Source organism: Phocoena phocoena, chromosome 2 (assembly GCF_963924675.1).
Source record: "Phocoena phocoena chromosome 2, mPhoPho1.1, whole genome shotgun sequence".
NCBI classification, from domain to species: Eukaryota; Metazoa; Chordata; class Mammalia; order Artiodactyla; family Phocoenidae; genus Phocoena; species Phocoena phocoena.
Window position 1 is genome coordinate 85837596 of NC_089220.1, and position 16690 is coordinate 85854285.

The following is a 16690-nucleotide window of genomic DNA, read 5'->3' on the forward strand; positions in this document are numbered from 1 at the left end:
TATTGAGTTTTGAGAACTGCTTATAGATTCTGGATATAAAGTCCTCTGTAAGGGCTTCCCTGGTGGCGCAGTGGCTGAGAGTCCGCCTGCCGATGCAGGGGACGCGGGTTCGTGCCCCGGTCTGGGAGGATCCCACATGCCATGGAGCGGCTGGGCCCGTGAGCCATGGCCGCTGAGCCTGCGCGTCTGGAGCCTGTGCTCCGCGACAGGAGAGGCCACAACAGGGCGGAGAGGCCACAACAGTGAGAGGCCCGCGTACCACAAAATAAAAAAAAAAAAGTCCTCTGTAAGATGTGTGTTTTGCAAATATTTTATTCCAGTCTGTGATTTGACTTTTCATTTGCTTAACAGTGTGTTTTCAAAATGCAGAAGTGTTTACTTTTGATGAATTTTTAATTCTTTTATTTTTGTACCACATGAATATATTTCCAAAACTTATGTTTAAAAACATCTTTAAAGAAAAAGAAAGTAAAAAGTGAGAGTGGTTAGTATCCTAAGAGCATGTTTTATTAAAATAAATACCTAGAAGCCAAAGCAATCTTGAGAAAAAAGAACAAAGCTGAAGGTATCGTATTCCCTGACTTAAGACTATACTACAAAGCTACAGTAATCAAAACAGCATGGTACTGGCACAAAAAATAGACACATAGATCAATCGAACAGTATAGAGAGCCCGGAAATAAACCCACACAATTACAGTCAATTAATCTATGACAAAGGAGGCAAGAATATAAATGGAGAAAAGATAGTCTCTTCAATAAGTGGTCTGGGAAAACTGGACAGCTACATGTAAAAGAATGAAATTAGAACATTGTCTCACACCATATATAAAAATAAACTCAATATGGATTAAAGACTTAAATATAAGACCAGAAATCATAAATTACTTAGAAGAAAACATAGGCAGACACTGACATATATCATAGCAATTTCTTAGATCTGTCAGGCAAAGGAAACAAAAGCAAAAGTAAAAAAATTGGACCTAATTAAACTTAAAAGCTTTTGCACAGCAAAGGAAACCACTGAAAAAATGAAAAGACAACCTACTGAATGGGAGAAAATATTCACAGATGATATGACCAATAGGGGTTAATATCCAAAATATATAAACAGCTCATTCAACTCAGCAACAAAAAAAAAACCCGATTAAAAAATAGGCAGAAAACCTGAATAGATATTTTTCCAGAGAAGACATATAGATGGCCAAGAAGCACATGAAAAGACACTCAACACTGCTAATCATCAGGGAAATCCAAATCAAAACCACACCTGTTAGAATGGCTATCATCAAAAAGAACACATATAATAAATGTTGGTGAGGACAGGGAAGAAAGGGAACTCTCATACACTGTTAGTGGGAATGTAAATTGATGCAGCCACTATGAAAAATAGTCTGGAGATTCCAAAAAAAACTAAAAATAGCTCATAGACAATATGATCTAGAAATTCCACTCCTGGGTATATATCCAAAGAAAATGAAAACGCTAATTCAAAAGGATACATGCACCTCAATGTTCATAGCAGCATTATTTACAATAGCCAAGATACAGAAGCACTCTAAGTGTCCATCAACTTATGAATAGATAAGGAAGATGTCTCACACACACACACACAAACACACACACACACACACTGGAATATTACTCAGCCTTAAAAAGAATAAAATTTTACCACTTGCAACAACATGATGAACCTGAAGGGTATTATGCTTAGTGAAATAAATCATATAGAGAACGACAAATACTGTATGTTATCACTTATATGTGGAATCTAAAAAATGAAACAAACAAATGAATATAAAAAAACTGAAACAGGGGGCTTCCCTGGTGGCGCAGTGGTTGAGAGTCCACCTGCCGATGCAGGGGACACGGGTTCGTGCCCCAGTCCAGGAAGATCCCACATGCTGTGGAGCGGCTAGGCCCGTGAGCCATGGCCTCTGAGCTTGCGCGTCCAGAGCCTGTGCTCCGCAACGGGAGAAGCCACAACAGTGAGAGGCCCGCGTACCACAAAAAAAAAAAAAAAAAAAAAAACTGAAACAGACTTACAGACAAAGAGAATAAACTGTGGTTACCACTGGGGAGAAAAATGGGGAGGGGGCAAGACAGGGGTAGGTGATTAAGAGATACAAATTACTATATATAAAATAAATAAGCTAAAAGGAAGTATTATATAGCGCAGGGAATAGAGCCAATATTTTATAATAACTATGTAATAAAGAACTATGTAATAAAACCCTCAATGGAAATAAGAAAATAGATGAAATTCTGGAATGGTAACATTTAAAATTTTTTCTTAAGTAGGACACTATAGCCCTAGGCACTGGAAGTTTCAGCTGAATGGTTAAGAAGGAAGCAGCAAGAGAAGACATGGCATTCCAAGAGCTTAGACACAAAGGGCCAATGTAAGATGCCAGCTCAAAGGCTAAAGAAACTGAGGCATCCTCTAAACCAGGAGGGAAAACATGAACATGCAGATTCAAATCACTAAGTAAATAGAAGTTCAACTCCAAAACCGTATGGACCAAAGTACTGCAAATATATATACAAAGACACACACTACTTTTTTTTTTTTTTTTTTTTTTTGCGGTACGCGGGCCTCTCACTGTTGTGGCCTCTCCCATTGTGGAGCACAGGCTCCGGACGCGCAGGCTCAGCGGCCATGGCTCAAGGGCCCAGCCGCTCCACGGCATGTGGGATCTTCCCGGACCTGGGCATGAACCCGTGTCCCCTGCATCGGCAGGCGGACTCTCAACCACTGCACCACCAGGGAAGCCCACAAGTCCTTTTTATCTCACATCCCTATTTGATACAACTAATACATCTTAAAGGTTATAGACAGTAGAGGCTCTCCCACGTGCCACAACTACTGACGCCTCCACGCCTAGAGCCCGTGCTCTGCAACAAGAGAAACCACCACAATGAGAAGCCTGCGCACCGCAACAAAGAGTAGCCCCCATTCACTGCAACTAGAGAAAGCCCGCACACAGCAACGAAGACCCAACACAGCCAAAAATAAGTTAATAAATAAATTCATAAAAAACAAACAAACAAAAAACAGTAGAGGCTCTCAAAACCAACCACATAAACAACTTGGTAGTATCGCTAGTGTAACAGATAGGATCCATCATTCCCTTTGTAATGTATTCTGACTGACAATCCTATATCATAAGTTTGGAAAAATAAATACACATTTATGTTTTGAGGGAGTTTCTCTGTGGTGATGGAATAGTTTTATATCCTGATTGGGCTGTTGGTTATATGAATCTACAAGTGTGATAAAATTTCATATACCACCCCTCCCCTGAAAGGAAAAGTGTATGTAAAAAATAGTGAAATCTGACTCAGGTTTGTACTTGAGTTAATAATAGTATACCAATAACAGTTTCTTAGTTTTGACAACGTATTATGATTATGTAAGATGTCATCATCGGGGGGAAGCTAGGTGAAGGGTACATGATAACTGTACTATTTTACAACAGCTCCCTGAATCTGCTCCATACTCCAAAACAAGTACCCTCGGGCCTATAGAAGAAAGAAGAAAGCAAAGTAAGGGACTGGTTAATGCAAAATATAGAATGTAGGTTATGGCTGCAATGGCCACTATAATAGCAACTTAAAACTAAATGAAATTTAAAATTCAGTTCCTCACTTGCTCTGGCCACAATTCAAGTGCTCAATAGCCACATGTAGCCAGTGGCTACCATATAAGACAGTACACATACAGACACTTCCATCTTCGCGGTAAGCTCCATTGAAGGAGCTCGAAGAAGGAAAAGGGGTGTGATCAGGAAGTGATCGACCCACAGAACACTTCTAAGGTGGTAATGAACTATTTCTTAACCTAGATGGAGGCCATGGATGTTTTGACATTCTTCCTTAAAATTTTTATATATGTTTTTTACACTCTTCTAGAATACACATAGCAAGGCAAAAAAAAAAAAAAAAAAGGAAATATTGGTTTTTGCAGATAACATGATGGCATACCTAGAGAATCCAAGCAACTCAATTCAAGTTTCTTAAAAGCAATAAATAAACAAAATTGTACTATATAAAAGAAATCTACCCAGGCAACTTTTGATTTTATATTAGTGGAACAATATAAGAAAATGATTTCAATCATAATTATGATCCAAAAAGTAAGAAAGTAATTTTACTTGAGATTTAAGAGTTTTAAAGATAATTATGAAATCCTACTGGCATAAAAACTCTAAAAGGAACTAGCTATTAATACATAAATAAAGGGAAAGCTTAACTCCTTACACAGCCTGGGTTACATTCGACCACAATGATATTCCCTCTTTCTTCCATAGTGCTAACCTGACCCCAACCCTGGTTAAACTCAATTCATAGATGAAACTGTACCTGTAAACAAGCAGTTAAAAGTATATGGAGAAAAAGGACTGTACTGACAATCTTACCTTAAATTACCATCATACTCAAATGAGCTTTCAGCACAGCCCAGCAATCTATTATATTTTCCCAGTCAGTTTGCTCTCTCCCCTTCCATGATAACTATTTCACACGTGCTCTTCTCTCCTCAACCTCCAACACCATTTTGCACTCTCAGCAAAAGGCCTTGTCTCTTTCTTCACTGAGAAAATAAAAGCCATGAGAGAACTTCAACTTCCACCACCAAATCTAAATGCCTACCTGTATCTGTGTCCATTTATTCTACCTTTTCTCAGTTACAGTGGAAGAAGTGTTCTTGCTCTAATAATGGAGCATTGTGCCAGGATTCCTTCCCCAATAGCTTGCAAGAACTTGGCTCCTGTGATTGTTCCTGCTCTGTCCTACATCATCAATTTTTTTCATGTCTCCTGGAGCACTACTAATATTAGAACACGAGCATGCTACAATAGCTGACGTTAAAAAAAAATAAACTAGGGAAGGAAGGAAGGATTTTACTTCCCTTACAACTACTTCCTTGTTTTACTTATATTCCCTTTCTCCACATCCTCTCCCCAACACTTTCTTTAACCTACTCCAATTAAGTTTTCATTGCTCTACAGAATCACTTTTATAAAAGTCACCAGTCACTTCCACCTTGCCAAATCCAGATGATCAGTTCTCAGTTCTCCTACCTTCCTTGACCTATCAGTAGCATCAGTAGCACCCCACATATTTGAAGCACTTTCTTCACTTGGCTCTCAAGATACCACACTCTCCTGATTTTCCTCCTACCTCACTGGCCAATCCTCCTCCCCACTGTTCTTTGCTAATTCATAGTTCTTTTCTATCCATTATTGAGTTGCTAAAGTGTCTCAACGGCTCAGACTCAGACCTCTCTTCTTTTCTAGCTATACCTTTTCCCTAACTGATCTAAGCTAGTTCCATTTTTTTAAATTACCATTTATTTTTAAACACTGGGAGCAAATGATTCTTAAATTTATATTATCTCCATCCCTGATAATCTCCTTTGAGCTACAGTTTACTATATCAAGTCAACTTCTTATTATTTCCATCTAGAATCTAAGAGGCATTTTAAACTTAACTTTTAGAAAACAGAACTTCCGGGGACTTCCCTGGTGGTGCAGTGGTTAAGAATCCGCCTGTCATTGCAGGGGACACGAGTTCGATCCCTGGTCTGGAAGGATCCCACATGCTGCAGAGCAACTAAGGCCATGCGCCACAACTACTGAGCCTGCACTCTAGGGCCCTCCAGCCACAACTACTGAAGCCCACGTGCCTACAGCCTGTGCTCCGCAACAAGAGAAGCCACCGCAATGAGAAGCCCGTGTACCGCAACGAGAAGCCCATGTACCGCAACGAAGTGTGGCCTGCGCTTACCGCAATTAGAGAAAGCCTGTGCGCAGCAACGAAGACCCAATGCAGTCAAAAATTTTAAAATTTTAAAAATTAAAAAAAAAAATACTGAGCTTTTAGAAAAAAAAAGAGAACTTCTGTTTTTCCCTCATAAAACTTCCGTTTTCCCACACTTCAGCCTTCATCTCTATCATGGTTTCAGGACAAAAACTTAGAAGTCATTCTTGACTCTTCTTTTCCCTTCACATTTCAGTATCAAATCCAGAAGGAAGTCCTGTTAAATACGTCTTTAAAACATATCCTAAATATAAGCATTTTCCACATGTTCATTGTATCACCCTAATGCCCTAAGTCCCAGCCACCAGCAATGACCACTGGACCATGGCATTAGCCTTTTAACTTGTCTTTCTGATTCTACTCTTGCTCTCAGTAGTCTCTTCTTCACAGTGATAAAAAAAAAAAAAAAAAAAAAGGTCCTAAGAATTGAAAAACTGCTATTCAGAATAGAAGTGGGATTCCAGAAATATATTCAAATCCAATACACTACATAGAAACTAATTTCTTTACCTGCCCAAATACCAATTAATACAAGAACATTGATGGAACTGAAGATAGTCTTCCACAATTTCAAGGCACTTAAATTCTCATGTGGCTACGTTTTAAATATAACCTACTTCTGTATATAACTCTATAGTTAGCTTATTGACAGAGCATGTAACATATTATGCAACAACTCTGCTTCCTATCACACTTAGAATAAAATCCATCTCTTGGCAAAATCGTTCACATTCTGGGGCCTACCAACCTCCTAAACTCGTCTCTCTCCACTTACCCACCACACTATGCTATGCCATGCTACAGCCACAGTGGCCTCCCCCCTTTTCCCTGAATATACCAAACTTACTCTGCCTCAGAGTCTCTGCACTTGCTGCTCCCTTTGCCTGGAGCACTCTCTTTCCAGAAAATCACACAGCCTGCTCTCATACTTCATTCAACTCTCAACTCAATACCTCCTTAGAGAAGTCTTTTCTAACTAATACCTCTAAAATAGTCTCCTAGCCTCACTGCCCATCACTCTCTATGTCAATACCCTGCTTTCTGCTGGGTTTTTTTTGTAGAATTTATCACAATCTAAAATTATGTATTTATTTGTATATTATCTGTCTTCACCACTAAAATATAACCTCCATAAGAACCTCATTTTGGTCTGCTGTTCACTGCTGCAGTCCCAGCATCTAGATCCATGCCTCACACATAATCTGTGCTCATTTAATAAGTGTTTTATAAGTGAATAAATACTAACCTCATAATATTCTAAAAACTAAAAAAGAAAGATGCTTGGAATAGAAATGAGACCCCAGAAATATATTCAAGTCTAATAAGCTGCACTGGACCCAAATTCATCACCTGCCTTGCTATCTATTAATGCAAGACCTTCATTGGAACCAAAAAGATTGTCTTATAATTTCTAGGTGCTTAAATTTTCATGTGCCTATATTTTAAATATAATTTACATTTATTGTATACAGTCTGTTATTATATAGTTGTTAGCTCATTCAAAACCAGTGTTTCAACTTCTGTGCAACTAATCTGCTAGAAATGAAAATCATAGTACCAAGTTGAAACAAAAAGTATAAAAGTAGACATTATAACAACATTGTATCAACTATACTTCAATTAAAAAATAAATTTTTTTAAAAAGTAGACATTAAAGAACTGTAGGGGAGATCAACTGCCAGTATGACAATATGAGGAGCTCTGATGACCTGCTCCCCAGTAAAACTGGTAAAAACAATTTTAAAAATTAACCATAGCCTCTGGAAATGGTCCTTCAAGCAAACAACAAATGATGAAACAGCTATTTCATATTCATGAAAAGTCAGTAAGAAAAGCTAGATTCTACGGTATTTGAACCAAAACCACTCCCCCTCCTTCCTCTCTTCCAGATCAGCAGGGGTGGCTCCACTCCAGGATGCTGCAGCAGAGAACACAGGGCTCCTTCCTTCCCCAGTTCTGAGCCAGAGGGCTTTCTTCGTGTAGGAGCAGGACTTCAGCATTTCTCATCTTCTCCCAGCTGCCTGTTGCTGACGAGGCTGTCATGGGCAAGCGTGGTACAGAGGTGGAAGCCCCTTTCTTGCACCCAGCTTCCACTCATGGAATGAAGGCTCTACCTTGGGCATGATGTGCTGAAAATACTGGGGCCCCAAAAGCCCTTCTCCTGGCTCATGAAGCAGTGGTTCCATGCCAGGAGAGTCAAGCCAAGAGACCTCAGACTACTGTCCCGATCTCAACCAGAGGGCCCTGCTCCCAAGAGAGGATGTCACTCAGAGAGAAGTCTGCCATAGTCCTCACCCCCAACTCCAGAGCCCTCGGTCAGAGATTTTGTCTGCAGACAGAAGAACGCCGTAAAAAAGTTTATCTCCCAATCTCTTCCCAAAGGAACTTATTTCATTTGCAACAGTGAAGTTAATTAAATTTAAGACCCTCTCATTAATAGTGGAGGTTATAGTACAGAGAATTGGGAGGATTTGTGGATCTGAGGATACAGTCTAGACCACAGGCTGGCCAGGTGAGAACCAGGGGAACAAGTCAGGTGGGGGAACCCGTCTGGGGTCAGAACAAACTATAACCTCAGAAGGGAATTCCCTGCCAGTCCAGTGGTTAGGACTCTGTGGTCTCACTGCTGAGGGCCCAGGTTCAATTCCTGGTCAGGGAACTAACCCTGCAGCCGCGGCCAAAAAACCCCCAAACTATTCCATTTTAGGAGCCACAATTTGATTGGATTTGTCTGTCAAGGAATGTACGTCTTGGGGCACTGTTTTAAGCAACAGAGCAATCAGCCAGCAATCAGCAGGTTTAATAACTGGATGTGGTCAGAAAAAGTGTGGAGGAGAGCCCTACCAGTACCACTGTCATTCCAGGGTGACGATGGGCAGACCTAAAGCTGCATCTCCCTGAGGGGCAACAAGAGAGACTTAACAGGGCTTCCCTGGTGGCGCAGTGATTGAGAGTCTGCCTGCCAATGCAGGGGATGCGGGTTCAAGGCCTGGTCTGGGAGGATCCCACGTGCCGTGGAGCAACTGGGCCCGTGAGCCACAGCTACTGAGCCTGCACGTCTGGAGCCTGTGCTCCGCAACAAGAGAGGCCGCGACAATGAGAGGCCTGTGCACCGCGATGAAGAGTGGCCCCCGCTCGCCGCAACTAGAGAAAGCCCTCGCACAGAAATGAAGACCCAACACAGCCAAATAAATAAATAAATTTATTAAAAAAAAAAAAGAGAGAGAGACTTAACACTATGTGCTGGGATGGGGGGGAAGGATAAAATAATCTAGTCAGTCACTAAACATATAAATAAGCAAATAACACTAACAAGCCCTGGAAGGGAGGACCAGTACCCAGAATTGCTATAATATATTATCTAAAATGTCCAGTTTCCAACAACAAAAAAATATAAGACATGCAAAGAAACAGGAAAGTGTGACCCATACATGTAAAAAAAAAAAAAGTAGGCAACAGAAACTGACTGTAAGAATGACTACATTCTTCTCCTGTTGGATATAACAGGAGAAGATTTCAAAGTAGGCATTATAAATATGTTCAAAGAAATAAAGGAAAGCTTTCCTTACTTAAAGAAGTAAGGAAAGTGTAATTACAATGCCATATCAAATAGAGAATATCACTAAAGAGAAATTTTTAAAAAGAACCAAATGGACATTCTGGGTATGAAAAATACGGTAACTGAAACAGAAGTACAGGATGTACAGAGACTCAGACTGCAAAAAGGACCCTTGATGCTGAAGTGGTAATGTGTGTTCTCATAAGACCACTCTAAATCTGCGTCTAATGTACATGTTTTTAAAAGCCACAACTCTCAATAATAAAATTAATTAACACCATCTATAAAGTAATCATAAAATCTATAAGATACTTCTTGGATGACATCCATTCTGATACACAATTAGCATTTCTTTAAAAAGCGTGACACTATAAATAATAAGTTAATTCTCAAATATTTAATAATAACATGAAAAATCTTACTGGTCTGACGTCACCACAGGAATTGGTAAATTGTCGAGCCAAGCCAAAATCAAGCATGTAACATTTCCTACATGTACTAGGAAAGCGACCCATGGCAAAGTTTGACTAGAAAAATAAAGAAGGAAAATATATATATTATTATTATACTTAGTCCTTATACCTTATCCTTCCTCTATTTTAATTCTTCTATTTAAACTCTATATAATACACATGTCCCAAATATACTATTCTAGTCAATGATGTTTACTGGATATTAATACATAATTTTGCTGTGGGTTCTATTAATGCCTAGGATCAGGTGAACTCTGAGCAACAAAAAATTTATGTGACTATAAATTTACATAAAACACAACACTGACTTAACTGGAATCAGTACTCTAAGTTCCTTGAAATTCTAGTCTAAGTCACTACTTACTTTTTAAAATGGGAGGAACTAGGAGTGAGCAAAATAGAATATATAGTTCAGAAATTGAAATGAATTTCCTATAAGCATCATGAACCTGAATTTCACTACATGTAAAAATTAAAATACAATTCAAGGACACATTTCAAAACAGACTTAAGGAAAATACACTCTGCATTCTTCCCTTAATAAAAATAAATGTAACATTAAATGACCACAAACTTGCAAAGATAGGTATATAAGGGAATTTCTCTTTTTGAAGTCAAAAGTCAAATTGTTATAGAATTGTTAGCTTTTATTTTAAAATACTGTTTTATTTTAAAATACTGTTCTACTTAGGGAGCTTTCTAATCAAAATGGAAACTCTTCAATCACCATGGTTCTCAAATAATGACGTTTAACTTGACATAAAAATAAAAGCAGGAGAAATCTATGTTACATTAAGTTTGACTCAACTATGTTAATTTTAGTTGGCATTTTCATGTAAACTGTTTAATTTTAGAAATCATGTAGCAACAGATGGAAATAATTTTCAACTGCAACAACCAACATATGATAAATTTATAGTAAATACAGCATATCAGAAATGGATCATTTCTCCTTGTAATACAAAAACCAAGAAAGGGAAAATAAAGACATATTTCACAGTTACAGAAATGACAATTTCTAAGAAAAGACAGAATAGAAAAAAATACTATATATTGGCACTGTAGCACTCAGGAGAAAAATCAAGCTCCTTCATAATGGATGGTTTCTTATAAGTATAATTTGTCACTTGAGAAACAGTTCAAAGAACACAATGCCAACATCTAAAAGCAACATATGTATATATTTTTGACCAATATCAGGAAAAAGAAATCCAAAGAATAACTATTAATTTAGGTGTAAGGCTAAGTATGACAATGTTAACACATATAATAATAATAGTGAAGCATTAATAATTTTTAATTTGGCTGCTGAGCAACATTTTCATTGTATGAGAAAAGCTCTCTATTATAAATTATAGCTTGTAATTATCATTTTTTTTTAATTAAAAGGCAAGTTACATGTACTTTAAGTTTACATCTTTGCCACAGAAATTAAAATACTACCTTGTATTTAATATAGAAAGCTACATTTGTAATTTACTGTGTCCCATCATAAGATTAAGAGTACCAAGCAAACTCATTCTGTGATCTGGAGGAAAAGGCTCCCTACCGGTTTGATGTCTCGGTGCAAGAATCCCACAGAATGGATGCTCTCAATAGACTCCAGAATCTGTCTACCCAACCGAAGAGTAGTGCTAATGGTGAATGTGCCCCGGGACTGGCTTCGGCGTAGATCCGCCAGATTCCGACCCTGTGGAAACCAAATAAACACTTTCAAGTACTGTACTAAATGTATAAGAGAAGAGTAGAGAATTGCTCATTTACCATTAAAAAATGTTTTGACTGAAATAGCAAGGATTTTACCTGAATCATGAGCCTCTCACTCAAGAGAAGAGATTCTCTTAAGATAACGCATGAACATTTCGGAGAAATTTAAGAATAACCAAAGTTTTTTTTAAACATATTATGTTTCTTTTTAACTTTTTTTTTCTGAATGAAGGATTCTTTAAATTCTATAGAACTTCACAATTTTCTAAAGTTTCACACATGATTTCATATAATGCCATAATAACCCTTTTTAAAAATCTCCTATCCCTATACTGCCCCTACCCCCTCTCCCCGCTCCCCACTGGTAACCACTAGTTTGTTCTCTATATCTGTGAGTCTGCTTCTTTTTGGTTTTATTCACTAGTTTATTGTATTTTTTAGATTCCACATATAAGTGATATCATACAGTATTTGTCTTTGTCTATTCTACGTCTATATGTTTCTGAGTCATCATGTTTCCTTTGTCACTGATGTTATAACAAAATATAGTCTTGATTACTTAAAAAAGATATATATGGGCTTCCCTGGTTGGCGCAGTGGTTGGGAGTCTGCCTGCCGATGCAGGGGACACGGGTTCGACCCCTGGTCTGGGAAGATCCCACATGCCACGGAGCAACTGGGCCCGTGAGCCACGACTACTGAGCCTGCGCGTCTAGAGCCTGTGCTCCGCAACAAGAGAGGCTGCAACAGTGAGAGACCCGTGCACCGCGATGAAGAGTGGCCCCCGCTTGCTGCAACTAGAGAAAGCCCTTGCACAGAAATGAAGACCCAACACAGACAAAAAATAAATAAATAAAATTTTTAAAAAAAAGCTTTAAAAAAAAAAGATATATACACAGGGAAGTAATTCCTCATTACTGCCTAACATATTCCTATACAGACTACTTAATTTTTCTGTGTCACAGTTTCCTTATAAAATGGGGCCCATAATACCTACCTTACACTGCTTTGTAAGGATTAAACAAGATCCATGTAGTGTTTAGAATACTGTCTGGCACACACTAGGTACTCAATGAATGCTAATTACTGTTATTATAAATAAAAATGATATGAAACAAACACTCGATTACTTATAGCAGTAGATAAAAGCAATGAATTTATCTAGCCTGTGCCAGATGTATTACATTCATGACTGTATTTAGTCCTTAGCACCCTAAATAGAAGTTGTTATTCCTGTTTTACAGATGAGGAAACTGAGGCTCAGAGACTTTAAATAATTCTGACCTGTTAAGGTAAAACTGTTCTTCAAATCTAAGTCTGTTTGACTGGAAAGTGTTCTTTTTCCACTGCACAGTGCTGCTCTACCCAGAAGATTCCTCATTGCATAGGTTTCAAACAAGCAATCTGACCAGAAGAGCAGGCTAGGATGCTGCAGTTCCACCTCCCAAAGAATGGAAACTGGCTCCTATATCACAAGGGAATTTTAAACATCCTAATCTTTCTATACCCAAAATTTTATAGTGTATGTTTGGGATTAATACCACTAATACCATTACCTCAACTAAAGACAGTTAATTCACTTCTGAAAAAGTAATAAATTCTTAAGTGACTTAAATACCATTTAAAATAAAATATTAAATAGTAATCAAGTAATACAAGAATTGAAAAATTACGGAAAAGTCAGGAGCCTTTAATACTTCATATCCTCTTTAAAAATGAGGTTTTCCCACAGCATTAATTGGTAGTTAACTTTTTTATTATTTTTTAATGTTAGTGGAATTTATTTTATTGTTCTCTACATCCTCAGCAAATGTAAAATGACTGATAATCTAGGGCAATGAATTTTATAATCCCATGAGGTCATGTACCTAATAACTTTTATTAGCATTTCAATAATTTTTTCCTTCAAAAATCAGTATTTTGACTGCCAAATATATACCTAAAGTAATACTGGAACTTTATTTGTAAACAAATTCTGCCATCATAAAAGTTTTTGAAAGGAAATCAATTAAAGTATATTTATGATATTAGTAATGCTTTTTAAATTTTAAATCTTTTAAAACATAAATCTAAGGTATCAATTAACAAAATCTGAGAAGATAAAAACAAAGCTGGCAAGGGTATGGGGAAAAGAATTATTAATATGGTACATACATGCAGGTTGATCCACCAAATTATACTTCAGGCTATATATTACAGGTGATTATTATTTGTTATAGATAAAAACTTAAGACAATCTATACATCCATCAATAAATGAAATGGTTAAATAAATTATGGTTCAGTCATCTTACTGACTGTTATGCAGCCACTAAAAAAAGAATGAACTCTCATATACCTATCTATCACCCAGAATTAACAATTATCAATTAATGGCCAATCTTGTTTCATCTGTTATCCACTCCTCCCCTCCCCCTATGCAACACACAACATCTCCCTTCCTACACACATATACTGGATTATTCTCATGTAAATTCTAACCATATCATTTCATCCACATATATTAGGCAAAGAGATGAAAATATAAAATCAAAGAAGTTACATGCCAGCAATTCTATTGCCACAAAATCAAAGAAGTTACATGCCAGCAATTCTATCACCACAAATCTGAACTGGAAATATCAGTATGAACTATGATATATTTTTTCTTTAAAAAAAAAAATCCTGAACCTATCCACTTGAAAAGAATTTAAAACAATGACCAACCCAACTGCAGCAGGCACCCATAGCATCTAGACTGTCATCTCTAAATACCATTTATCATTAAGAGGAATCAGAAAGTAAGGATGCTATCAAGGTTCCCTACTGAGGAACCAACTCATTATTCTGAAAATTTTTAAATAAAAGAATCAAACATTAGTCCGTCCCTTCTGTGTGAAATGTACCTTAGGATAACCTGATAGTTGGTGGAGTGCTTTTTAAAGAATTCCAGCTAATAAAGAAGAAATTATAAAATTACAACAGTGTTATTTGCAACCCCACTGAAGTAATGAATCTAGGCAGTGGTTACTAAAGGGTTGATAAAACCTAAGAGAAAAATCACTGGGAACTTTAAAATGGATGGAGAGGCTGATGGCCCCGAAACCTCACTGATCAATCTTAACGTAACTAAAAGAGAGACCACCAGACACTGCCTACTGATGTGATATAAATAGGAAGCACACAACCCACCTCTGAAGTATTCTAGCCAAATAAAACAAAAGTGGAATCTGATCTAATCACAAGTTTATAGAAAATACAGGGGACAGAAGAACATGTTAAATATCACCACATGGAGACAATCAGCAAAATCCAGAATATGGAAACTTCTGCATGACGAATGACTCTGTTTTTATCAATGACACAAACAACAAAAAGAAAACTGTAAGAAAAAAAAATGAGAGGGAACCTAAAGATTAAAAGAGGCTTAAGAGATATGTATGCACAAAATACAATGTGTGAACCTTGTCTGGAACCAGATTCAAGTAAAACAAATATAAAAAAATAATAATAAGGGAGAGAAACAATCAAGAAAATCTAAAGATTGACTTGATAATTGATGTTATTAAGATACTATTGTGCATTATGGTTAACAGTGGGAAAAAAAGAATCCTTGACTCTTAGAAATATATATTGATATACTTACAGATAAAATATGCCTTGGATTTTCTTTGAAATTATCTGGGGAAAGACAGGAAAGGGAGACTACACCTCAGATAAGATTGGCTTTTTTTTTTTTTTTTCCGGTACGTGGGCCTCTCACTCTTGTGGCCTCTCCCGTTGCGGAGCACAGGCTCCGGACGCGCAGGCTCAGCGGCCACGGCTCACGAGCCCAGCCGCTCCACGGCATGTGGGATCTTCCCGGACCGGGGCACGAACCCGTGTCCCCTGCATCGGCAGGCAGACTCCCAACCACTGCGCCACCAGGGAAGCCCAAGATTGGCCATATATTGATGATGACTGAAGCTGGGTGGTGAGTACATGGATATTCATTATACTATTTGCTCTACTTTTGTTTATGTTTAATTTTTCCACAATAATAAAAAGTTTAAAAATATATAGCAGTTGGGCTTCCCTGGTGGCACAGTGGTTGAGAGTCAGCCTGCCGATGCAGGGGACACGGGTTTGTGCCCCAGTCCGGGAAGATCCCACATGCCGCAGAGCGGCTGGGCCCGTGAGCCATGGCCGCTGAGCCTGCGCGTCCGGAGCCTGTGCTCCGCAACGGGAGAGGCCACAACAGGGAGAGGCCCGTGTACCACACACAAAAAAAAATAAATATATGTATATATATATATATATATATATATATATATATAAAATATATATAGCAGTCCTGATGTTAGGCAATCTAGATCCACATCTGTACTGGTTACAGGAATTTTTTGCCCCTTCCTAGGTGATATGCCTATCACAAAATATCACCCTTTGGCTATACTAAGAATGATCATGTAAAGCCTCAATAGTGACAGGATATGAAATAAGACCTGGCCAAGGTCTTCCTAGTAGAAATGAGAAAAGAAACATGTGTGACTACTTGAACCCTATTAGATTTCAGATCCATTTTAATGGTAAACAGCTAGAATTTCTACAAGAGAAACAGGATTATTCCTTAAAATTTTTAACAGCAGATATTATATAATTGAATTGCCAGGAGGAAAAGACTGAAGTTAACTTCAGAACAATGAGGGTTTTTAGAAAAAATTAGAAATGTCAGTGAGAAGCTGGGTCTGAGCATATACATTTTATTAAAATATATGTAGGAAACCCCAGCAGCCATCTTCAGTATGTCAAATAAGAGAAAGAACCCTTGAACAGTTATAACAGCTTTAGTCTTGCCTCAAATCAAGTCAACCATAACTGTAGGGATGGGAGGTTAATGGTGGGTTAATTTTCGCATGACAGGAAAGAATACAGCATGCAAGTCAAATTGAAAGGTTCTTGTATGGGTCCATAGGCGCTTGCCAAAGGTCACAAAAGCCATCGTTATCTGATATACACCAGCCTCCTTAGTTCTCCCAGACTAGGAGCCTTCCCATTTCCAGAAAGTGAGATTAAGGTTAAGTGCAAATAAAATAAAACCAAGTATATGCTAGGACTGAGAGAGAGACTGCAGACTAAAAAAGACTGTCCATGTTCCCCAGTCAGTAGTAGCCT

The 16690-nt window shown here is 37.9% G+C and overlaps 1 protein-coding gene across 1 annotated transcript in view; it reads right to left on the reverse strand.

Moving 5' to 3' along the window:
* The window catches only part of TTBK2 (tau tubulin kinase 2), a 104573-nt gene that overhangs the window by 52799 nt on the left and 35084 nt on the right, over positions 1-16690 (reverse strand). The window contains exons 4-5 of the mRNA XM_065871431.1: positions 11401-11541; positions 9801-9905 (exon numbers count right to left, since the gene is read on the reverse strand). Of these exons, the coding sequence (XP_065727503.1) occupies positions 9801-9905; positions 11401-11541 (246 nt within the window). The remainder of the gene's footprint in view (positions 1-9800; positions 9906-11400; positions 11542-16690) is intronic.